This window comes from Barbus barbus, assembly GCF_936440315.1.
Source record: "Barbus barbus genome assembly, chromosome: 10".
NCBI lineage: Eukaryota > Metazoa > Chordata > Actinopteri > Cypriniformes > Cyprinidae > Barbus > Barbus barbus.
In genome coordinates, this window is record NC_136738.1 from 15,137,601 (window position 1) to 15,162,182 (window position 24,582).

Below are 24,582 nucleotides of genomic sequence, written 5' to 3' on the forward strand. Positions count from 1 at the left end.
ATATATATATATATATATATATATAATTTTTTTTTTCTTCTTCGATTAATCGTTTTATTTTTAATGACGTCGATATATATATATATATATATATATATATATATATATATATATATATATATATATATATATATATATACACACACACACACACACACATACAGGTGCTGGTCATACAATTAGAATATCATGAAAAAGTTGATTTATTTCAGTAATACCATTCAAAAAGTGAAACTTGTATATTAGATTAATTCATTACACACAGACTGATATATTTCAAATGTTTATTTCCTTTCATTTTGATGATTATAACTGACAACTAATGAAAGTCCCAAATTCAGTATCTCAGAAATACTGTGAAATATTGTGAAAATGTTCAATATTGAAGGCACCTGGTGCCACACTCTAATCAGCTAATTAACTCAAAACACCTGGAAAAGCTTTTAAATGGTCTCTCAGTCTAGTTCTGTAGGCTACACAATCATGGGGAAGACTGCTGACTTGACAGTTGTCCAAAAGACGACCATTGACACCTTGCACAAGGAGGGCAAGACACAAAAGGTCATTGCTAAAGAGGCTGGCTGTTCACAGAGCTCTGTGTCCAAGCACATTAATAAGAGAGACGAAGGGAAGGACAAGATGTGGTAGAAAAAAAGTGTACAAGCAATAGGGATAACCGCACCCTGGAGAGGATTGTGAAACAAAACCCATTCAAAAATGTGGGGGAGATTCACAAAGAGTGGACTGCAGCTGGAGTCAGTGCTTCAAGAACCACCACGCACAGACGTATGCAAGACATGGGTTTTAGCTGTCGCATTCCTTGTGTCAAGCCACTCTTGAACAAGAGACAGCATCAGAAGCGTCTTGACGGGACTGCTGCTGAGTGGTCCAAAGTTATGTTCTCTGAAGAAAGTAAATTTTGCATTTCCTTTGGAAATCAAGGTCCCAGAGTCTGGAGGAAGAGAGGAGAGGCACATAATCAACGTTGCTTGAGGTCCAGTGTAAAGTTTCCACAGTCATTGATGGTTTGGGGTGCCATGTCATCTGCTGGTGTTGGTCCATTGTGTTTTCTGAAGTCCAAGGTCAACGCAGCCGTCTACCAGGAAGTTTTAGAGCACTTCATGCTTCCTGCTGCTGACCAACTTTATGGAGATGCAGATTTCATTTTCCAACAGGACTTGACACCTGCACACACTGCCAAAGCTACCAGTACCTGGTTTAAGGACCATGGTATCCCTGTTCTTGATTGGCCAGCAAACTCGCCTGACCTTAACCCCATAGAAAACCTATGGGGTATTGTGAAGAGGAAGATGCAATACGCCAGACCCAACAATTCAGAAGAGCTGAAGGCCACTATCACAGCAACATGGGCTCTCATAACACCTGAGCAGTGCCACAGACTGATCGACTCCATGCCACGCCGCATTGCTGCAGTAATCCAGGCCAAAGGAGCCCCAACTAAATATTGAGTGCTGTACATGCTCATACTTTTTATGTTCATACTTTTCAGTTGGCCAACATTTCTAAAAATATTTTTTTTTGCATTGGTCTTAATTGATATTCTAATTTTCTGAGATACTGAATTTGGGACTTTCATTAGTTGTCAGTTATAATCATCAAAATGAAAGGAAATAAACATTTGAAATATATCAGTCTGTGTGTAATGAATGAATCTAATATACAAGTTTCACTTTTTGAATGGTATTACTGAAATAAATAAACTTTTTCATGATATTCTAATTTTATGACCAGCACCTGTACATATATATATATATATATATATATATATATATATATATATATATATAGACACCCTATGCTCCAGTCACGTAGATGCGGCCGCCATCTTGGAATGGTATTTTTGACGTCATTCACCATACTGTAGATTTGCACATCTTTCGAATATTCAGTGATTACTATGCTGAATGATGTCAAGTTCACCGCTGCAATATGGCGGACGGCTTGCGTATAGCGGCCTCAGCCTCATAGTCTCAGCCTCAGATGTCACGCCCAAGGACCGTTGGCTAAACGTCTGATGCATATGGCACACTTTTCTGGAAACACTTCAGGAATGTCGAAGTCGTTATCTGACTGGTTGAATTAAACTGGATTTCTGGGAGACACAAGTGTCGCGTTTATTTTCGGTCCGCCGTGAAACAAAAGATGCCGTGGCACCAAACCCCCTCACGAAAGAAACAAGCCGTCATGTTTACAAATGTGACGACGAATGCTTATCAGGGTCAATAAACGCTGGATTTTCAAAAGTATGTGAAATATTTAAAGTTCGCGGCATAGAATCTTTAAAATACATCTGAGAGTTTCACACACTGGTATGTTATTGTGGCGACATTTCCACGCCCCAAAACGTGACGCTAAACGAAATGAACTGTGATTGGATATTTGACAAGTCGGTCAAGCTACGATACTTTCCAGACCTTCAGCCGTCAGTGTGTGTGTGTGTGTGTTTGAGAGAGAGAGAGTGAGAGAAAGAACACGTCAGCTCATGAAAGTTTTTTTCTTTCTTTTTTTGTATTTTGTAAATATGTACATTGAGTACTGCAGCTCAGTTGGCTCATTTGGGGTAAAAATGTTTCCTGTAGCTCAAATAGTAGAGCATGGCGCTAGCAACGCCAAGGTCATGGGTTCGAATCCCAGGGAAAAGCAAGAGCTGAAATAAATCTTTTAATTTTATTAGGATGAATTAGTCTTTCATCAGATTTACCAGATGTTATCATTTATATTTGTGCTGGTCAATTATGAACAATAGGTGCAATAGAGTGGTGGAACTATGATGTCACTTTGTAGGCGAAAACCCGGAAGCGAGTTAGCATTTTAGCACTTCCGGTTCCATCATCCCAGAGTCAATGGGTTTTTTGAATGGGATTTTGGTTAAATCCCTTAAATAAGGTCTGTGGTTTACACAGGCTCAAGATACTTTCACGTTTTATTCTACGACATAAAACACACCAGTTACACCCCACTCGTGATTTTTTAAAGCGGTTACGTTTCTTTAAAAAGACGGTTGCTAACAGGCGCTGTCGGAGACATTCAACGTCATTACGCCGAACAGGAATTCATTCTAACCCGCTTTTACAGTCTCGTGCTCTTTTGAATTAAAATTCATCCAGAGTACATAATTATCATGGAAAATGTTTCTAAAAATAAGTTTAAAAGTGGTCGGAAACATGGTGGTGGTGACGTTGAAGGAGAGCGACCGTGGTGCTGTAGTTCGTTTATAGCCTAATGTTAGCTTTTTAGTTCTGGCGCTTGTATTTAGGCTTCAAAATTCATAAAAATTTGTATTACTTTGTAAAGATTATAGGGCTGGGTATTGTGACCAATTCTGCGATTCGACTCGATTCTTATTTTTATGGTTTCGATTCGATATCGATTAGCTATCAATATTTCATTTAAAATGTTAGTTTTGCAGACATGGGATCCATATTTTGATATAAATGCTGGTAACTGAAACTCTCCTACTTAAGTTTATTACTGAAATACACATCTCCATTAATAATAGGGTGCACACAGTTGTTTTTTTTAGTGGAGCAATTCGAAAGATGGTGACACCTTCAGGACGAGAGGTGAATATTCATATCCTCTTACGTGAAGCACGCGCATTAAGAATCGATTCGGGGATTTCCCGAATCGATATCGTTGCGTTAAACTGAAGATCGATTAAAATCGGAGAATCGATATTTTTTACCCAGCCCTAAAAGATTATCTCGATGGTCAAAACGTGGAAGTTTCATGAACTATGATTGAACACAGAGCTTATTTTTTGCGATTATCCAAAAGCCTATGGGGAAATCCTATTGGGTTTTTGTCGAGGGAACCAGTTTCATGCTAACAGCCGATCCGCCTACAGAGTGACGTCATAGTTCCCCCACTCTATTGAACTGCTAGCAAAAACTTGGATGCTGCAAATATTTGACTTGCTCCTCCCCTTTGCATTGCCCCTCCCCTAATCTCACTCCAAACTTTTGCTATAATTTGAGAGCCCTGCATATACACATTCACATATACACATTTTATACATATACATATATACACATTACTGTCAAATTAAATGCATCAAATAATGCATCAATAAAAGGATAAAAGTATAAATTTCAAAAGTAAAAACCTGTATTATTAGGAAAAAAATCATTGTAGGGCATTTTGCTCCTATTTTTTGGTCACATAATAATCTATGTAAATCACGCACAAAGCAAGGGATTAAGAGATTTAGGCACCAGTGTGTGTCTATAAGTGAACCTGTTTCTTTATATACAGTATTAGGTGACATGGTCTGCATGTTGTACTGTCATGATTCACTGTCATGTTATCCGTAACGCTGTGCTTGTATTGTGTAATTCAGCTGAGCTGGGTGATTACAGTGAAGCTGAGAATTTGCCAGGATACCTGTCTGAGTTCTGCTTCATCTCCAACCAGCCTCAGGGCTTTGAAAAAGAGGTCACCAAACATCACCAGCAACACAGGTAAGAGTCACTGCTTTAAACTTGTCATTGCACTATTCTAATCAAAAATTCCTATTACTGTCAGACATTTGCCAAAATGAAGTCTTGTTGATTTCACATATGGCTTTATGAGTATTCATGACGGCTCGCATGTAAGTTAACATACTCACGTGTGCTTTCTCAGCGCTCATGGCTCAGTACACCCACTCTAGAGCTGAGATGAGAACAGGAAACTCATTGTCCTCCGCATCTTAGTCATACTAACAAATCGATGGATTCTGAAAGGCACCAATTTATGCAATTTACATGAGTTGTGTACACCCACTTGCCTCTACTTCACTGTCTTGTGATGTGAATCTGAAGCACATGTCTTCATTTTGACTCTTTATTCTCTCTTTTATTTTTTATTTTTTGGCCTGGGCACAGTGGACTTACTCCAGCACAGTCTGAAATCAATTACCTGAACACGGCACGAACGCTGGAACTTTATGGAGTGGAACTGCACTATGCAAGGGTGAGCGAGTCAGAGCTGTTTTATTGTGTATCTACACACCAGCCTTTATGCTACAAATAGAGATAATCAATGAAACAGCAAAGCTCCTGTATGGCTTTAGAGGACTATAATCACCATTTGTGCTTTCGTTGTATGGAAAAGAGAAGTATTAACATTTTGCAGAGCTTTTCAGTTATACAGGCTTGAAACGGAAAAAGACAAATGATCTTTCATTTAGAGTTTTCATTTTTGGGTAGACTAACTCTTTAAACAATATTACACAGCACAGTTTCAAAAATGCTAAATGATCCTCATTAATAATTTCTCTCTTTCCCTCTGTTCTTGCTTTCAGGATCAAAGCAACACAGAGATTTTCATAGGCGTGATGTCAGCTGGCATTGCCATCTACAAGAACAGGGTACGAATCAACTACTTTCCATGGTAAGTGAACTTGCCTTATTGGTGTCATTCATGTTGAATTTAAGTCATGAAGTGAAATGAAGCAGAGGTTGCAAACTTAAGCCAGTTTGAATGTAATGCATTGCTATCAGCTTCATAGCATTATTAAATGAAGATTTCTGGCTTAAAATACAGATTCTGTTGCTATGATTTTTTTTGTGTGTGTGTTCGTGTGGTCTGCACGTTACACTGTTTTAACCAGGTGTGTTTCAACCAGATAGTTTGTCTGCTAACACTAAATGCTGCAGTGTTGCATAATATGAGCCGTTCAGAACATATACAGTGATTTATATAACATTTTGTTGTGGGATCCTCAGCATAAAGCACCAGAAATGAAAGCCAGACAAGTAACAAACTGTCCTGTCGCTTGTTGTGGCTGCAGAGATTTATATGGTAGTGAGATCTCCTATTCATTTGTGGAATAATTCTTTTTTTTATTTTTTTATTACTATTATTTTTTGTCATTAATGATCTTTGATTTTTTTTTTTTTAGATCTTGGTTTTAATATTGTAGTTCATTATTAACTGACATTATTAACTAAATTATTACATTTACTTGCAGTTTTTTCCGCTGTTATTAAAATGTATTTATACAACAGTTTTTACCAATCATTCTAAATTGATCTCATACTAACTAGTGCTGTCAAACGATTAATCGTGATTAATCGCATCCGAAATAAAAGTTTAAAAAATATTTGTATATGCACTTTGTATATTTATTATGTATATAAATACACACATTTACATTTATTCATTTAGCTGACGCTTTTATCCAAAGCGACTTACAATTGCTATATGTCAGAGGTCGCACGCCTCTGGAGCAACTAGGGGTTAAGTGTCTTGCTCAGGGACACATTGGTGTCTCACAGCGGATTCGAACCCGGGTCTCTCACACCAAAGGCATGTGTCTTATACACTGCGCCATCACCACCACCACCACCACACACAGTAAATATTTTGAAAATATTTACGTTTTTATATGTATATATTTATATTCTTATATTTTATATTATATATAAATGTATTTAACATAAACAAAAATTTTTCATAAATATATACATGCATGTGTTGTGTTTGTATTTATATACACATAATAAATGTACACAGTATACACATATTATGTAAACAAACTTTTATTTTGGATGCGATAATTCGCGATTAATCGTTTGACAACACTAATACTAATTTGCATTTTAACAGATTATTGGTACATTTAAATTTAAATTAAGATATATGTTTATATATTTTTAAATTGTTTGTTGTTTATGTAAGCAAACTGAATTCCATTCTTAATGGGGTGAAATACACCATGGGGGTTCACGGGGGAGTGCATTTTTCTTTGCACTCATTTCAAATTGTGCAGAATACTAAATGATCAAATGTAAATGTAAAGAGCAGCACCCAAATCCTTATCATGCAAAGCTTTATTCCCCCTCCATCACCAGGCTGTTTTTCTGGCACTCAAGCCCAGCTGCTTCTGAAGCTGTAGTCCAAGCATTTCCCATTTGAAATACATGCACAGATGCTTTCCAGGCAAACTATGTTTAGCCCAGAAGAGAACAGGGGCTATTTGCCTTAGATGTCAGCCAGCCTCTCAGGGCAAAAGGTTGCACTTATTGATTATTTTATCGTTCACCCCTGCAGTTCATAAACGTGATTGTTAAAACTGTGTATATATCATACTATGCTTTCTAAAATAGAAAACTAGGTGAATGCCAATGAAGCATGTTCTTTAAAGGGGTCATCGGATGCGACTTGCACTTTTACATGTTGTTTGAACTGAAAGGTGTGTTGGCATTTTTGTTGATTAAAACTCAAAAGCTTGTTCTTATAATGATATAGCCTAGTCATGGATACCATGATCAAATAAATAGTCATTTAAATATATATATATATATATATATAGCAACACATAACCCCCAGCCTCTTCAAAAAAGGGACCCCACGCACCCTATTATTGTTAATAACAAAATGTTAATAATCATTTTTTTTATTATTATTTGTTTAATAGCCTATAAGTGAGTTTGTCTTTTTGTGTGTGTGTGTTTTCATTAAAGTAATAATGGACCACAAACTGAGCGTTCGTTTTAATGGGGGAAAATGTTAGTTTTAACGTGGATACTGCTAACTGCGCAGCTGTTCACCATGCCGTTGTGAGCACCGGTCCACTCTGGCATATTTTTGCTCATTATGTTTTTTTTCTGTCGATACTGGAACGCGCGTGAACTACAAAACCTAATAGGCCTATATCGCTTCAAATGGGCCTGTATCGTGTATATGGAAACATTTTGGATTTGTGAATGAGAGAGATAGGATAACTTTACCTTCAGTTTTGCTTTGTTTTGGCTTGTTTATAGCTAAACCTATATTATAACTACAATTAAGCTATATTTTTCCATTAGTATAAATATTAGTATAAATATTTATCCACTTATACGCAGTGCTTGAAGTGGGGAAAAAAAGAAGTGCCAGTACTCACCCGACCCGACCCCCCCCCCCCCTTTTTTATATTAAATAAGTACTTTTTAATAATTCGCAATGTATGTATAGTGCCACAATCAATCATTCAATCAATAATTAAATAAAAGTTTTCAATGCAAGTTAGCACAAGTCAAGCTGCAATACCAAACAGGACCACAGGGAGATGCCAAAGTTGACTAAATCGCCTGCCTTTAATATACGGATCCATTCAGAATCGCTAAATCTCTGACCACTGCATAATCAGCGTCCATTATAAAACAATCTTGTTTTTAAACCAAATACATGCTGAAAAGAATAATTTTACTGACATCTGGACGCAAGTCACTATTCTCTCCTTAATCGCTGATGAAATCGGCCGTGTTTTCTCTGCATTAGTGCTGTTTTGAGCTTACTGTTTGTAAGGTACTGTTACTGGAGTTTACGGTTTAAAATGATGTGATTGCAAAAGCCTGCTTCTTTTCATTTTAAGATATGATTTTCGTTATAAAGTTCTGATTCAAATTAGTAATCAATAATTAATTATTTTTCTACTACTCCGCGCCTCCCCTGACATGCTCTCGCGCACCACACAATGAATTAGACCGACTCTGCTTGCGTTCATTCACGTGATTGGTCAAGATGAAAGGTGATCCCACCTGGGTAGTGTGATTTACATAGTTTCTATATAATTTCTAATCATATATGGGATCATATAGCCTAATCACCAATAGGGGTGGGACAATAAATCGATATGGCGATTATATCGCGATTCTTCTCAGTGCGATACGATAATCGATATCTGGCGCCAAATATCAATATTTTAATTAATATAATAAGGTGCTCTAAAAAATGTGTGGAAATCGCGGCTGTGCCATTTCCAGCTTCTATCCAAGAGCACTCTGAGCAACCATGATCTGCGTTCTCTATGACGATGGGGAAGCACGAGGAACCGAAGAATAAACGGATTTCCATCCACTGTATTAGCTTTACTTCTATATATATGTTTATGGAGATGAAAACTAGCTGCCCCAGAACAGCTATCAGCGTGGACCATAGGCACCGATCACGTTATTATTGCAGAGCGCATATTCAGTCCAATATTGTGCCATATCCTAACTGCGTGAACTTAATCAGATTTGACATCGTTATTTTTTTTTTTTTACTAAAAAAATATCTGGGGGACCCCCCCTACATCCATATTATTTATTTTTTATAAATCTGTGCTTCTCGCTGTCTATGGGTGGCGCAGCTTCACCATTCAGATTTAACTACGCGCACAGCTAAATAAAACGGGCTGGGTGCTGATTAACATTTCTGGAATAAATATTTCTGTGAAATGCGTTAGGTTACACAGAGGAAAGCCTGATCTAGGACCTGCCCCATACAGCAGAAGAGGACTATTATTTTGTTGAACGAACTGAGGATGACGCCACGGGCTCAGATTTGGCTGGCCAATCGGTGGAAAGGGGCGTGTCACGACCGCCCACAAGGGGAAAACGAATTTTGAAGTCGTTTATCCGTTTTCTACCCGTGAATCAAAAAAAATAAAATCGAGCCACAATCTCGTTTTTTCGGGGGTTTTTTTAACAACAGTTTTCTCGTTTCTGCTTCTTTAATTTCAAATTGAAAAACAAACTATCAAAACATACACGGACCGACCTACCTCAGTCATTGACTGTTTGTGAGTTGTGCCGGGACTGTGTGACAGAATGTATCATAAGTGGTTGAGGCTGCTCCAGCATGTGTTTATTCAGACATTTGAGAGCGTGTGTTGTGTAGAATATATTTAGCTTCACTATGAGTCATATTTTAATAGGAGTGAAACTTAGAGACACCCAAAGGACCGTGAAATGGGTCATGGAATTTTAACAGCTCAGAATAAGTGTTTGTTGCTGCCCATGAAAATGTGTTTTTGTTGTGCCAACAATTTTTTTTTCTTCTATTTTAGGTTGAAGATTGTAAAAATATCTTTTAAATGCAAGCAGTTTTTCATCCAGCTGAGAAAAGAGGCGGTAAGTGGTGCACTTTTTTTTAATACTGTCATTCTTGATCAAGGCAAAGCAGCATAAAACTGCATCCAGAACATGTTTAACTTTGGCCATGTAATGTATTTCTGAGTAAAATAGCAAGCATTACTGTTTTCTAAGGCATTGCCAGCTACCTCACAATATGATGCATATTGCAAAACAAATGTGACAATTCACAATGTGTCACAATATCATAATTAGTTTGTGATCAAAAATGTAGGGCATGGTATGGGTGCACAAACACACTGTTAGCTGATTACAATTTGTACAATCATAAAATGACCCCAACAGACATCACCAGTCCCATTTACAAACTGCAGCGAGCAGTAATTCCTATTAATAAACCATCTTGCTCAGGCAATATCAAATTAAAGAGCATATTGGCTCCCATAGCACCACTGATCTTTATTTATTTGAAATCCCTCTGTAATTACCGGCCTGCTGTCAGTGATGATGTAGAGAGAGATAGAGACTCTTTACAGCTTATTAATTATGGAGACTATATGATGCATTTTGCATGCGGGGGAGCGGGATGAGATCTGACATTAGTCGCACCGATTGCCTGAACTGGCCACAGACCCTCTGCTGGAGACCTCACCCCGGCGGTGTGAATAATGCACGGGGGCCTTTCAGAAGCAGTTGTACTAAAAGCAGAACTCAATGATGTCATGATCCATAATTAATGCCCAGATGGCACGGCTTGGCTGAGTGGGTACGATTTCCTTGGACCTGGGTCGCAGCGCCTGTGATTTGCAGAAACAAAAACAGTCTGGGAAGTGCATTTGCCCCCCTCTGGAGTCCCCAGTGACCAATGGAGTCTTGCAGATTAGAGTGTCAGTCCTAATACGTCTCTCCTGAGCAGAGCTTTCTGGGTGGGTACTTTGGCCAGGTTTCAAACAGAGGCCCGTGTTCACGAAGACGTAACATCCAGAGCAGGGAATGTAAATGTCACCAACATCTCCTATGTTTTGGGTTAAGGATGCAGTATGCTTTATTTAATAGCTTTAAGATCTTTTCTCTTCCTTTTTGCCTACAGCACGAGACGAGAGAGACATTGCTTGGGTTCAACATGGTAAACTACAGGGCATGTAAGAACCTCTGGAAGGCCTGTGTTGAACACCACACCTTCTTTCGGCTAGATCGGCCCGTTCCTCCTCAGAAGAACTTCTTTGCGCACTACTTCAGTTTGGGCTCCAAGTTCAGATACTGGTAAGATGTTCCTCTAGTGCTTTTTTTTTTTAATGGACCCAAATGGAGTGCATGTAGTTTGAGGAATTGCAGCTTGTTATGAATTGCTATCAGGGTTCAAAAGTAAAGATTTTTTTTCTGCTTGCCCAGTTAGACCGTTTGTTCAGATTTCACCTTGCCCTTCCATCTTTTTCACTTCCATAAACATACAAATGTGTTTAAATTTAAATATAGAAATTTATGTTTATTAATTATTTATTTTACATGCATTTATTTCTATTATTTTTAATACATATTAAGGTTATTTACCAATAAAATTTGCAATAATAGCTGGAAAAAGTTATTATAATTATATAGGTCATTCTTATGGTTGACTGCTTGTTGTGTAAAAAATTGTCAAGTTGTTTTTACAAATTCCAAACATTCCAAAACATTAATTTTGTGTGGTATTAATTTAAGCATAAATTCATAGAAATGTATTTTTTTGTCATCTGCCGTAGTCACTTGTGTGCTGAGGGAGGCCACAGTCACCAAAAGGCTTGACCTTAGTCAACACTAACAAATACTCTAGTAAATCCTGAGGATAAACTTTTGAAAAATTGATGATGCTCTTTTAGCCAGTTTTAGATATATGGAAACTAGGAAGAGGAGGTGATCAATAATTCATTTTGCGATGCTTTTTAGATTTCTAAGTGTTTATTGATGGTCACTATAGTATAAAACACATTTGAACTCTGTAGCTTTTGAGCCTCATATAAAAGCATCATATGTTGTGAAACTGAGAAATACAGTTTGAATCCTGACAAACATTTTACGTCTCTTCACAGTGGGAGGACAGAATCACAATCTGTTCAGCATGGCAAGGAGAAGGGAATCAAGGACAGAGTGTTTGCAAGGTAATGTGTGCTTGTACTTCGGGGATTTTGTGTTGGTGACCGGTTATGATATGATTCTTCAGTTAATGATCATTAGCAAATTAATTTGTGAACTTTCTTAAAAAAATAAACTACCAGCTGGTGAGGAGGAGTAACTTGGATCTGAAGGGGAATTTTTTGCAGGATCTTTACATGAAACATTGAGAGTCATGTTGAGATCAAAGTCCTTTTCAAGTAAGTCAGTTGACTCTGTGGTCACCGTTTTAGTAACACCCACGGGTAGATATTTCCAGTCATGAAAGTACAGTTCCTATCTACTTTCAATTTCCAAAACTGTTTGTCAAGCTTATGTTTTAGTAATGTATATCAAATCACTGTTGACAACAGTGGAATAAATGGAATTTCTTTAGCTCAAATCAGGCTATTCTGCCCTACAAAGGCAAAAGACCTTAACTCGCTACAGTGTGAAACTGAGAAAAATGACTTTAAAGTTTTATACTTGTCCAGCCAAAATAATTATAGGTAGGACACTGGAAATTTGGCAATTGGGTGTTTTAGTAATGAAAATGATCTACATTAAAAAATTGTGAGCTCAAACTGGATATGTACCCCTATTTAGAAGTTAATGTACTCTGCCTTTGCATTGTCTGCAAAAAGTGAGAAGGCACACCAAGGCAAAAGACAGTAACTTCCACATTATCAATATGTTGTTGCTGATCACCATTTAAAAAAGCGTTATAGTAACACCTGTATAAAATCTAGTGATCATGGGCTATCTCATGCTATTGCATATAGTAATGTGAGTGTTAATTGTTTTTGTTTTTATTTTTTTTACCGTGGATACCGTTTTGCAACCAATTTATTTGCTATGCTCAATAACGTAAAAGAATGCTAGTCATAGCATAATTGCTTATATTGACTTGAATGAAATAGCCTAACCTAAAAGAACGACTTGTGGATTTATGTGAACGTCAGCAAGCAGGCATGTTTAGAAATGCGTGTGGATTAAACATCTCCGACGACGTTCAGCGCCATGCATTGATTTTATCGGGTTACAAGAAAAGGTAGGATATGGATTTAATTGCGAACTGTTAGGCTACTGATTTTATGATTGATTGTGCTAACGTTACATGCTACGGCATTCAAGTACACACGCATCCAACTAGAAGTGACAGCCTGGTGAATAATCTGCACTACAAAAAGGGGAAAAAAATCTTTAAAGGTTATTCACAATTATGTATTGCTGCTAAGGTGTCTAGTCTTTACAGTGCTTTGTTATATGGAGCTGTTTGGTAGATCGCGATCTAATTCGTTTGTCTGCACCGTAATTAAAATGCGGCACCAAGGCAAAAGACAGTAACTTCCACATTATCAATATGTTGTTGCTGATCACCATTTAAAAAAGCGTTAAAGTAACACCTGTATAAAATCTAGTGATCATGGGCTATCTCATGCTATTGCATATAGTAATGTGAGTGTTAATTGTTTTTGTTTTTATTTTTTTTACCGTGGATACCGTTTTGCAACCAATTTATTTGCTATGCTCAATAACGTAAAAGAATGCTAGTCATAGCATAATTGCTTATATTGACTTGAATGAAATAGCCTAACCTAAAAGAACGACTTGTGGATTTATGTGAACGTCAGCAAGCAGGCATGTTTAGAAATGCGTGTGGATTAAACATCTCCGACGACGTTCAGCGCCATGCATTGATTTTATCGGGTTACAAGAAAAGGTAGGATATGGATTTAATTGCGAACTGTTAGGCTACTGATTTTATGATTGATTGTGCTAACGTTACATGCTACGGCATTCAAGTACACACGCATCCAACTAGAAGTGACAGCCTGGTGAATAATCTGCACTACAAAAAGGGGAAAAAAATCTTTAAAGGTTATTCACAATTATGTATTGCTGCTAAGGTGTCTAGTCTTTACAGTGCTTTGTTATATGGAGCTGTTTGGTAGATCGCGATCTAATTCGTTTGTCTGCACCGTAATTAAAATGCGGCAAACTAATGGCAGAACACCGTATAACTCCAAGCCGTAACCGTAACTTAATTTTGACGCACAGTTAAACAAAGTCAGAACGCCGTAACTCAATTTGAGCGTTCCAAACAAAGTGAAAGAGCGGTAACTGGTGTTATACGGTGTTCTGCCTTGGTTTCTCCGGGGCTTTTTGAAGTTACGGTTGAGACGACCCATTATTTAAAAAAAACAAAATAACTAAATTGACTCAAGATACTTATGTACATGATAAAGGATGTTTTGAATGTCCCAAAAATATAACTCATTTTTGACAAAAATAGAAGTTACGGTCTTTTGCCTTTGCACAGCAGTATTATAGTACTAGACTATGGTTCAGAAATGCTTATTTAATTTTTTTTTAAAGAGATCTCTTATGCTCACCTAGGCTAAATTTGCTAAATTAAAAATAAATAATGCTGTGAAATGTTATTATAATAAGAAAACAGTTTTCTATGTTAATATATTTTAAAATTAAATGTATTTTTGATTACAAAGCTGAAATTTTTCAATTACTCCAGTCTTCAGTGTCACATGATGCTTCAGAAATCATTCTAATATGCTGATATGGTGCTCAACTTTTGTACTGCTTAGTATTTTGTGTAAACATTGATGATCCATCGTCTTCAGGATTCTATGATGAATAGGAAGTTCAAAAGAACTTATACAAAAATATACAGAAATGTATTTACTGTCAATTTTGATTCATTCAAAGCAAACTTGTGAGTATTAATTTCTTTAAAAAAAAATAGAACATCAAATAATATTAGAAATGTTACAAAGAAATCCAGTACTGTTGTTATGCGGCTTTTTAGAGTCTTAGATCTGTCTGAATAGTCATGTTTAACTATCTTTTATGAGATTGTTGACCAATACTAAAAATGGTGCATTCCAAAAACCATGATTTGGAGTGCTACTGCTTATGAAAACAAACAAGCAACAACTTTTCAAATACCTGCAGCAATTTTTACATTTATATGCTTGAGTTGTTTGAAATGTTAACAAATGAGAAACTCTGAAGATGAGCATAGTCAACCTTGAATGTGATCTATTTTTCCCTCTAAAATAATGATTGACAATAGACTGTTCTGATTGACTTTTAAAGTGGATATTGTTATAAAAAGAAAAAAAAAAATGACTGGACACTTCAATGTCAGTATTTGCTAAAATACAGTGGAAAGAGATATTTCACTTGGGGTTACTGTGTCAAAATGTACTGAACGCCTGTAGTTAAACATTGAAAATATAAATAAAACATTGTAGAACAATGTCTGGAGAACATAAAGGTAACATGATAAAACAAAGTTTTCTGTTTCAAAACAAAACTGACTTCAGTATCAGTAATCTGTATTTGAAGAATCAGTTGGTGAAATATTATCGGAGTTAATTATTAAGTTTCAGAACAACAAAAGAGATTTATTTTCACACTCTCGTGGTGTCCACGTAATATGAAAATAGATTGCTCAATGGAATAATATCTTACTGTTGTGACCTTAGCCTTTGGCTCTACTGAGGTGCTGTGGAGATTAACAGAATGTGTTTCATCTCTAGATCTCCCAGCAAGCCCCTGGGCAGAAAGTTGATGGGTGTGACAGACTGGGAATCAGTGAGCAGGAACTCACTGTCTGAAGAGAGGCTGGAGACCCGTAGCCTGCCCACCCGCTCGCCCCCTGGGACGCCCAACCAGTGAGTGCATCTCTGTTTTTGTGAAACACCCAACCTAATGAGCAAGGACCTAGTAGGGTGCTTGGGCAGTGAAAAGGAAAAAAGATTCATATAAGCTGTACGTAAGTGAATTTTACCGTAACAACACATCTGTCATGTTTCACTCCAAAATGCAAAGAAAAATAGTAAAAAAGTATATATTTCCAAAGGAAAATTAAGCAAAAAAAATCAAATAAATGTTTTTCATTTTATTTATGACAATTAAACATTGTTTTTGCCCAAATTTTAGTTAGTGTAATGTTTTTTCCTTTTTCCTTTCTTTTTTTCCACATTATTACTAGTAATGATTGTTATTACAAACAACACTATAATACAGTGCCATTGTACAATAAAATTATTTTTTTTTTAAATCAGCACAAAGGTGCTAGAGTGAATGCATTTTACTTGCATAACAGTAATGAGAATGTCACATGCAATTTTTTTTTAATGGTCCTAAAAAGGCTTAATTTCCTAAAGCAAAATATACTATAATTTCTTTTTTTTCCCCTTTGATTTAGGGGAGAATTATGACCTAGACATATTCTTGACAGGTTTTGTGAATTTTACCCATCCAGAAAGTCAGGGAATCACTTTCTGCATCAAAGATTCAGATATAGACTTCCGCATTAGAGGTCAATGAGTATTCAGGAAGAGAGAGTCTAGATTGTGAAATTAATAAGTAGGGTTAGTGTTAGTATTAACACCAAGTACTATAATGTACTATAATATATTGTAGACCTGTCACAACCATCAGTTTTTTTTTTTGTTTTTTTTTTTTTTTAACTGATGATTAACTGTCCCAATTTAATCCTGTCTAATAATATAATATAATGTAATGCATTAAATGATTAAACCCACAAGCCTTCATTATTGAGTATTCTTTATTCATTACTCCCAACCAGATTATGACTTAAACCCTTACATTTTTTTCTTTTTCATCCTTATTTCAATGGGAAATGTAATGATATTTAAACTGCACAATTATCATGGTTATCTCAAATAATTTTGATTAGATCAAATAACCACGATCAATAATTGTGACCGGCCTAATACATTATACTCTTTACAGTAACCTTGAATGTTACTGTGCCAAAACTTTTTTTTGTTTTAATAGATAAGAACACTTTACCTTCAGCCAGAGAATTTGTTTATTAATAAAACATATTTGTGAAAAGGATTACACCAACTATAAAATGTTCTGTCAACAGTAGGAACTCCTTATTTGTGCAAGAGGGTCTTCGGCTACGGCCCTCTTCCATGGGTCACCTGGTGGACCATGTCATCCATGCCTCCCCCAGCCTTCCTGTTTTCTCCAATCACAAATCAGCTTCCTCTACACAAGCTAACAGCATCAGCCTGGAGTCTACGCCGTAAGTGCTTCCTCTTCTTCAATAGCAAAACTGTCCGTCCTCAAAAACTGGCTTTAGTAATGCTTTATTCTTAGTGATGCTGCTTCCTAAGTTTCCTCCTGTGTTCAGACTTGCTTAAGCAACATGTGGATTATGCCTTTTAAGGAAAAGACTGTGTAAAGGTCCAACCAGCTCTTTTAGCAGATGTTTGGTATATTTGTTTTTTATATTAATGCACTTTATAATGCATATTAAGTCTTGACTGTTTGCTTATTCATGCCACAGTGCCACTCTAACGTATTGAAACACTAAATCATTTCAGTTTTTATAAAACAGTATTTGCAGATGCCACGTAATTTAGTGTAAAAAACAGAAGCTCAAGTCTGTTTCTCAAATTGGAAAAGTGGTTTTACTGCACCAAAACCATCTTTTATTGGCTGCTTGTTTTGTCTCTGCCTTCCAATCACAGCTACCACCCTCTGTCTGCGCCCTTAAATGGCCCCGAATGGAAACTAAGCGCACGCTGCGCTGCTGTAAAACGTGTTTACCGCTCTCGTAGCGTTGTGCAGAGCTTTGGATTTTAACGGTGCATGGTAAACATGTCAAGCTCTTTGTGATCATCTTGAATAGGTCCGCAGTATACTTAAGCCTAATGACATTGCCAGTGGCAGATAGGCTATTTGCATGGCATGTGGTTGTTTTGACTTGGTTTGCTAAGCTAGTTTAATAGATCACAGCTCATCCCCTGTTCCTTTGTTTCAGTTTTTAAGCTGTTGTAGAAATGACCCGTTTACAGTTGGGGGAGGGTGTCACCACATAACCTGTCTGATAATGTTGCCATTATCAGAATTTTTTTTTTTATTGTTAATAGATTGCTTTTAAGAGTCAGATGTGACAGACCAAAGTCATTTGACAGCACCTGCAGTGTCACAAAAATGTATAGTTAATTTATGGAAATGGAAATTCTGTCATTATTTACTCACCCTCATGTCATTCCAAACCCCTATGCATTCCTTTCTTGTCCAGAACACAAAAAATAAGAATGCTGATAACCAGAGTTTCAGTTCCCATTGACTTCTAATGTATTTTGTTGTACATATAATGATAGTCATTGTGAACCGAAACGGTTTGGTTCTCAACATTCTTTAAAATATGTTCTTATGTGTTACACAGAACAAAAAGTCAAACAGGTTTGGAATGGGTAAGTAATAATGACTGAATTTTCATTTTTGGGTGAACTATCACTTTAAGTGAGTTATATTGCAAGATTGAGGTTTATTTTTGTGCATTATAAGAAGCTCATGATTATAGCATATGTAACAATAGAAAATATTTACTGGTGCCAGCTATATTTTTACATTTTACATTTTTATAATGCTTGCAGTTTATTCATTTATACTTAAATTTCTATGTGTTTACAATATGTAAAATTTCTATGCAAATTAGTATAACACCTACATATTATCCTAACCCGGCACAGCTGCAAAAGGTAATGTGTGATTGGACGTTCTGCCAATTGCTTGGTTTCTAATTCTGTGGCATTGTTGCGCTGCCCATATTCATAAACTACTGTTTGCTATACTATACTATTGTTTTCTATGTGACAAATTGCTTATGTTCTCTGTTGTGAATCAATTTGGATAAAAGTATCTGTTAAAATGCATGCATGTAAATTGCTTTGGGTAGCCCTGCCCACAGTGGAATGTAATTAGTCCAACATCTGGTAATGTGTAATACACATCATCAGATATGTGTTAGGACAAGGTGTAAATTAACTTTTCTTCACAACAAAATCATTTGAGGAACTGAATATGAATACCTCTTTTTTTAACACAAAGATGTGTTTCATAAAACTTTCTCTTCTGCTTTATCTTCCTGTACACCTAAAGAATAAACCAACATGAAGACATGTGTGCGCACACACACACACACACGCGCTCAGCATATGCTTGTTTGCATCTGTCACAAGATCTAAATGAAGAAATAAACACCTGCTGCCCAAACTCAGAAGTCAGAACCCAACAGGACTTACAGAATTCTGGTTTTGCAATGTTATTTTGACTGATTCATTAAAAGAATCTGCTTGTTTGAGGGTCAGACTACTCTGGTTGTGTTGTATGTCTCTGCTATCACTTGCTTTGGGTGACCTTTGGCCTGCTCAGCTGCTCTATAAGGGCGTGATGTGTTTGGTTTTGGGTCAGAGCGGTCACTTTCTGACCCCATGCTGGGGTGAGAACATGACTAGAAGTGAACATAAAAGTCAAACAGGGTCAGTGGGAGCCAACAAACACATGTGGACACACACACCTTTACGCCCTATATACAAACACACACATGCTGTTTATTGGAAGTGTGCACCCAAGTGTGAAAGCTAAAACACAATGTGTTGCATAATTCAGCGGTTCACTGGATTGTCACAGTATAATGTGCTCAGTTAACTGAATGAAATGTATTGAGCTGAATTGTGCTGAACCTGTTTGACGTCTCTGATAGCTGGTTGCTACATCTAAAATGTTGATAAGTTGATGGTAATGGAGCTTTTTTATTCTTTCATCCTGAAATGAAATTGACATGATTTACTTGTCGATCCAAACATGTTTGACTCTCTTTTTATCCGTGTCTTTGATGCTCTTTTATTTATATATTTATTTAAATTTCTCTCTTAATTTAATAGGTCTCCAGAAGGAGTTGAAGGTCCGCCCCCTGCCCTCCCTCCCAAACAGTCCCGGAAGAACCTGAGCCAGCTTATACTGTCCCACTCCCAACAGGACTTGGACAACCACATCAATGAAATGTACGATGTCCCTATAGCAACAGAAAAGGCCACGGTGAGAATACATCAACTGACTCACTCGACCCAGACTGTCTGTGTGCTACTTTGTTGTTCCTCTTTCCAAAGTTGGCATTAATAGTCCTGTGTCCCTCCCTTCTATGGTGTACCGCTGATGTGGTTGCACTTTCAAAAAGTAATAAAGCTCTTGGTGGTTTGGTGCATGCAGTTCATTGCACATAAATCTTTTTTTACTGCCTTTGTGCGAGTTAATATTTTGAAGGGTTTTTAATATCTTTTACGAAGCAATGTTTGTGAAATCTAATAATATATTTTATGTATGTAGTATCTTTAATACATAAAATACAGTGTTTCGTTCATTATAAAACAGCAACAACAACAACAAATAAAAATAAGGATGACAATAATAGATTAAAATTAATTTTACTTTTGGGGGAAAAAAGTAAGTTGTCTTCAGAAGCGGATCAGAAATGTGAATTGTTGGAAATTGTTTAATTTCAGTTTGTAAGAGTTTCAGATTTGGGGAGCATAATGGCCTTTTAAAGGGATAGTTCACCCAATATTGATGTATGGATATACTCACACTTAAGTTATATGAATTTATTTCCTCTGAAAGTGGGCATCCAAACAGTTGTTTGAATTCCATAATATGGAAAAAATTGACAATGGACGTCAATGGAAACCAGAAACTGTTTGTTACCCACATTCTTCAAAATATCTTATTTTATGTTAAGCAGAAGAAAGAAACTCATACATGTTTGGAAGAACTTGACGGTGAGTGAAAATGATAGAATTTTCATTTTGGGGTGAACTGTCCCTTTAAGCAGCTTCACCTGATCTCAGAAGGTTTGCATGTCGGTGTGCAAATAAAACCGCTTAGGAAGATCTCAAACAATGACGTGAAACATGTTTGAACAGACAGGCAGAGATGTATGAAGGTGCCAAGTCATACACTGCTTTTAAACCAACCAAAACCTGTACTTAACGGAAATCAATGCAAATGAGCTAAAACCAGTGCAGTGTACATGAACAGAGAAACTGGCATGCAAATGTTGACATTATTGTAATTTTTCTCACGTTTAGCCCAATGGATTCGTTCCTCATGACAATCTTGTCTTGATCAAGATGAAACCGGATGAGAACAGAAGATTTGGGTTTAATGTGAAGGTAAAATGCTCTGCATCTCTCATTTTCTGTGACTGATTGTTGAAGATTTAATGATTCCATCGCCCCTTTGAAATCATCTTTCTCTCTCGCTCTCTCTCTCTCTCTCTCCTTTTTAGGGTGGCTCTGATCAGAAGATGCCCATTATCGTGTCTCGAGTAGCGCCTGGAACATCGGTATGTTTAATAGGCTGTTTATTGCCATAAATACTGTAGTATTACCCTTTATAGCGCAGCTGGGATTACAGCTGAAGACAATAAAGACTGATTCATTGAAGAATGACCCCTATAGGATTAGCAGTGAACTGTCCTGTATGTCAGTGTTCTGCTTATGCCTGTGTTTAAGGATTTATGCCGCTTTTCATTCAAAATGAAGAAATTTTAAAAAATTTAGATTTTTCTGCTTATTTCTTTATATTTATTTAAAAATCATCAGAATCATGCATTAAAATCGTCATCTAATGGCAAGTACTTTCATAATTTTCTGTCTGTCTCCCCTCTCTAGGCTGATTTGTGTGTGCCTCGACTGAATGAGGGCGATCAGGTTGTGCTGATCAACGGTCGAGATATTGCAGAGCACACGCATGATCAGGTGGTCATGTTCATCAAGGCCAGCTGTGAGAGCCACTCGGGGGAGCTCATCCTGTTGGTGCGTCCCAATGGTGAGCACTGGTCTGATTCATACACTAGTTGTTTACTGCCTTCTGCTGAAATGACTACATTTACCATTCAAGTTCATTCAAGGGGTTGTATGATTTTTTTCAAGAAACATTTATAATATTAACAATGTTGAGTCTTTACTGTTGCATCAATTCATCCTTTTGAATAAAATTATTAATTTAATTAAAAAAAGTCTAACCCCAAACTTTTGAATGGTAGTGTATATTAACAATATAAGTTCATATTAACGCCTTTACAATTAATTAAATACTGGGGATATCTTGGCATTTACATGGGGTTGGACCAAAATCACTTTAAACGCACACATTATAATTACGATTTCCAAACTTAAAGGAACACTCCACTTTTTTGAAAATAGGCTCATTTTCCAACTCTCCAAGAGTTAAACAGTTTTAGATGATATTACGCAGCGCCTGAAAGTAGTCCCCAGCTATATCATAACTAGTTACCTAACTGGGGACTAGTTTCAGGCGCTGCGTAATATCATTGTGCCTGCTGCACCCATGGTACGGCAGCAAAGTTCCTTGATTATTACGCCGGAATGAGAATACAGTTCCTAGCCATATCGGCCTAGAAAATCACAACTTTTCATTTTCTGTCAGTCTTGGTACACGATGTAACTACAGAAGAGTCAAGTTTTAAATAGGAAAAATATCAAAACTCTTTGGTCATTTTTGAGCAAGATGCTAACGGTCTAATCAGATTCAATGATCTATGCTAATCTACGCTAAAAGTGCTACCGCCAGACCCAGAGATCGGCTGAATGGATTAAAAAACAGTAAAACTCAACCGTTTAACTCTAGGGGAGTTGGAAAATGAGCCTATTTAAAAAAAAAAAAAAAAAAGTGGAGTGTTCCTTTTAAGTATAAAGACAACATTTGACAATTGATTTATTTACTTTGTATGGTTCTTGTTAGGGAAAAATAAGTTCCGGTTCTGTGCATTTATCACATTAGCACTTTGCCATTACATTAACTGTCTCTCTTTGTGTAGCTATCTACGATGTGGTTGAGGAGAAATTGGACACCGAACCGGATTTTCAATACATCCCAGAGAAATCTCCCACAGACCCATCGCAGCTGGACCAGGACGCCTGGAGGGACTCAATGCTGCAGTTAAAGGAGGGTCTCAACAGTGCTACTCTACTGGCCCAGTTTGATGTGAGTTAACAAACTGATTCTGAAACAAAAATAATTTGTCATTTGTTCTCCTAGGTAAAAGAGCAGTTCAAGTTCATATGCAATTGTTTATCTAAATTACTCATTTGCAGCATGCTCTGAAATCTAGAGCAATCAGGGTTATTCAGGATGTGGTCATATCAAAAGAACTTCTTATTACTTCCTGTCTTTCATCAGGCAGCCCTAATATCTTCCTGTTAGTGTGTGTAGGGCTTGTGTATATGAAAATGTTGATGAATATGTGCAATATTACTCGAGGAGACATGTTCCTATATAACACTTGTCACTAAACTCCTGTAGGATTTAAGATACTAGTTCTACAGTGCAGAAATATGCATTATTTATGATGAAAATGCTTCCCTGCCATGAAGTATCCAATTTGTGCCAGATGTACTGTTAAATAAGATATGATATATGTTGTATTTGCATATAGTGCATGGATTTACACTCAAAGCACTGGGTGGAATATCCTTCAAATGATCCATTATTGAAATGCTTCAATTTGAGGAGTAAGGGGCCGTTTCACACAGAACGCGTTTTTGCATTCCACTTCATTTCTGTTGCTTTTCTATGGACAGTTGTGTTTGACTGTTGTGCTGACATCTTTTGCAGCATCTCATGCATGACACATTTTAAAAAATGCAAATGCTTAAGTTGAAAGAAAAACGAGTGGAAAGGAAGGTTTGAATACTGATGGTCATAAGATGTGTGTCTGTTAATGAGTTTTCATTCATTAGGATTTTTGTAGACTGACTAACTTCCTTTTATTTTAAAGCAACTGTATCGGAAAAGGCCTGGAATGACAATGTCATGTGCCAAATTACCTCAGAATCTCTCCAAAAACCGCTACAGAGACATCTCACCTTGTGAGTATCACTGCATGCCGTTCCTTTTGACTAATAACCAGTGGAATTAAACATACATCAGTTTTTGTTGTTTTATTGTCAGATGATGCAACTCGAGTCATCTTGAAAGGCACAGATGACTACATCAATGCAAATTACATCAATGTAAGTGACTCATATTTATTTTATTATCTCCACCAAACTCAAACACCCAAGAAATGATGGACTATGATTAATAGCCCCTCATAATGATGTTTTGTCATATTCGCAGATGGAAATCCCTGCCTCCAGTCTCATAAACCGCTATATCGCCTGCCAGGGGCCGCTGCCCAATACATGCCCGGATTTCTGGCAGATGACATGGGAGCAGGGCTCCTCTTTGGTAGTCATGCTTACTACTCAGGTCGAGCGAGGACGTGTATGTATATCTCTCTGACGTTGTAACTGTGATGGTTTTATTTTAACAAAGGAGCTATTATCAATCTTTTGTTTTTTAACTTCTTGAGTTTACATCATTTGATTTGTTTCTACCACAGGTGAAGTGCCATCAGTACTGGCCGAACCCCTCAGGTAGCGCCACATATGGCGGCTTTCAGGTTTCCTGCCAGAATGAGGAAGGAAACTCTGCTTTCTTGGTTAGGGATATGACTCTTACACACATCGAGGCGAGTTGTATTACAGATTCTTAACTTGAACCGTGTAATGTTGCAGTTCTTGAGAAAGCTACCAAATTGATGATTTAGTTACTTAAAGGGATAGTTCACCTAAAAATAAAGAATTATCATTTACTCACTCTCGTGTTATTTTGAAACTCTATGACTTTTCCAAATTGAACACAAAAGAAGATATTCTGAAGGAAGTTGGTAACCAAACAGTTTTGCAAC

The 24,582-nt window shown here is 36.9% G+C and overlaps 1 protein-coding gene across 2 annotated transcripts in view; it reads left to right on the top strand.

Annotated features, from left to right (window-relative positions):
- LOC306876508 (tyrosine-protein phosphatase non-receptor type 4-like) overlaps positions 1–24,582 on the top strand; it is a 69,413-nt gene that overhangs the window by 40,958 nt on the left and 3,873 nt on the right. For both annotated transcript variants that reach the window (XM_079427745.1, XM_079427744.1), the window contains 17 exons: positions 4,361–4,481; positions 4,887–4,974; positions 5,306–5,394; positions 9,821–9,884; positions 10,936–11,108; positions 11,915–11,983; positions 15,539–15,673; positions 16,900–17,061; positions 19,715–19,868; positions 20,915–20,998; positions 21,115–21,171; positions 21,500–21,656; positions 22,669–22,835; positions 23,629–23,719; positions 23,802–23,863; positions 23,970–24,116; positions 24,235–24,363. In XM_079427745.1, coding sequence (XP_079283871.1) covers positions 4,361–4,481; positions 4,887–4,974; positions 5,306–5,394; positions 9,821–9,884; positions 10,936–11,108; positions 11,915–11,983; positions 15,539–15,673; positions 16,900–17,061; positions 19,715–19,868; positions 20,915–20,998; positions 21,115–21,171; positions 21,500–21,656; positions 22,669–22,835; positions 23,629–23,719; positions 23,802–23,863; positions 23,970–24,116; positions 24,235–24,363 — 1,949 coding nt within the window. The remainder of the gene's footprint in view (positions 1–4,360; positions 4,482–4,886; positions 4,975–5,305; positions 5,395–9,820; positions 9,885–10,935; positions 11,109–11,914; positions 11,984–15,538; positions 15,674–16,899; positions 17,062–19,714; positions 19,869–20,914; positions 20,999–21,114; positions 21,172–21,499; positions 21,657–22,668; positions 22,836–23,628; positions 23,720–23,801; positions 23,864–23,969; positions 24,117–24,234; positions 24,364–24,582) is intronic.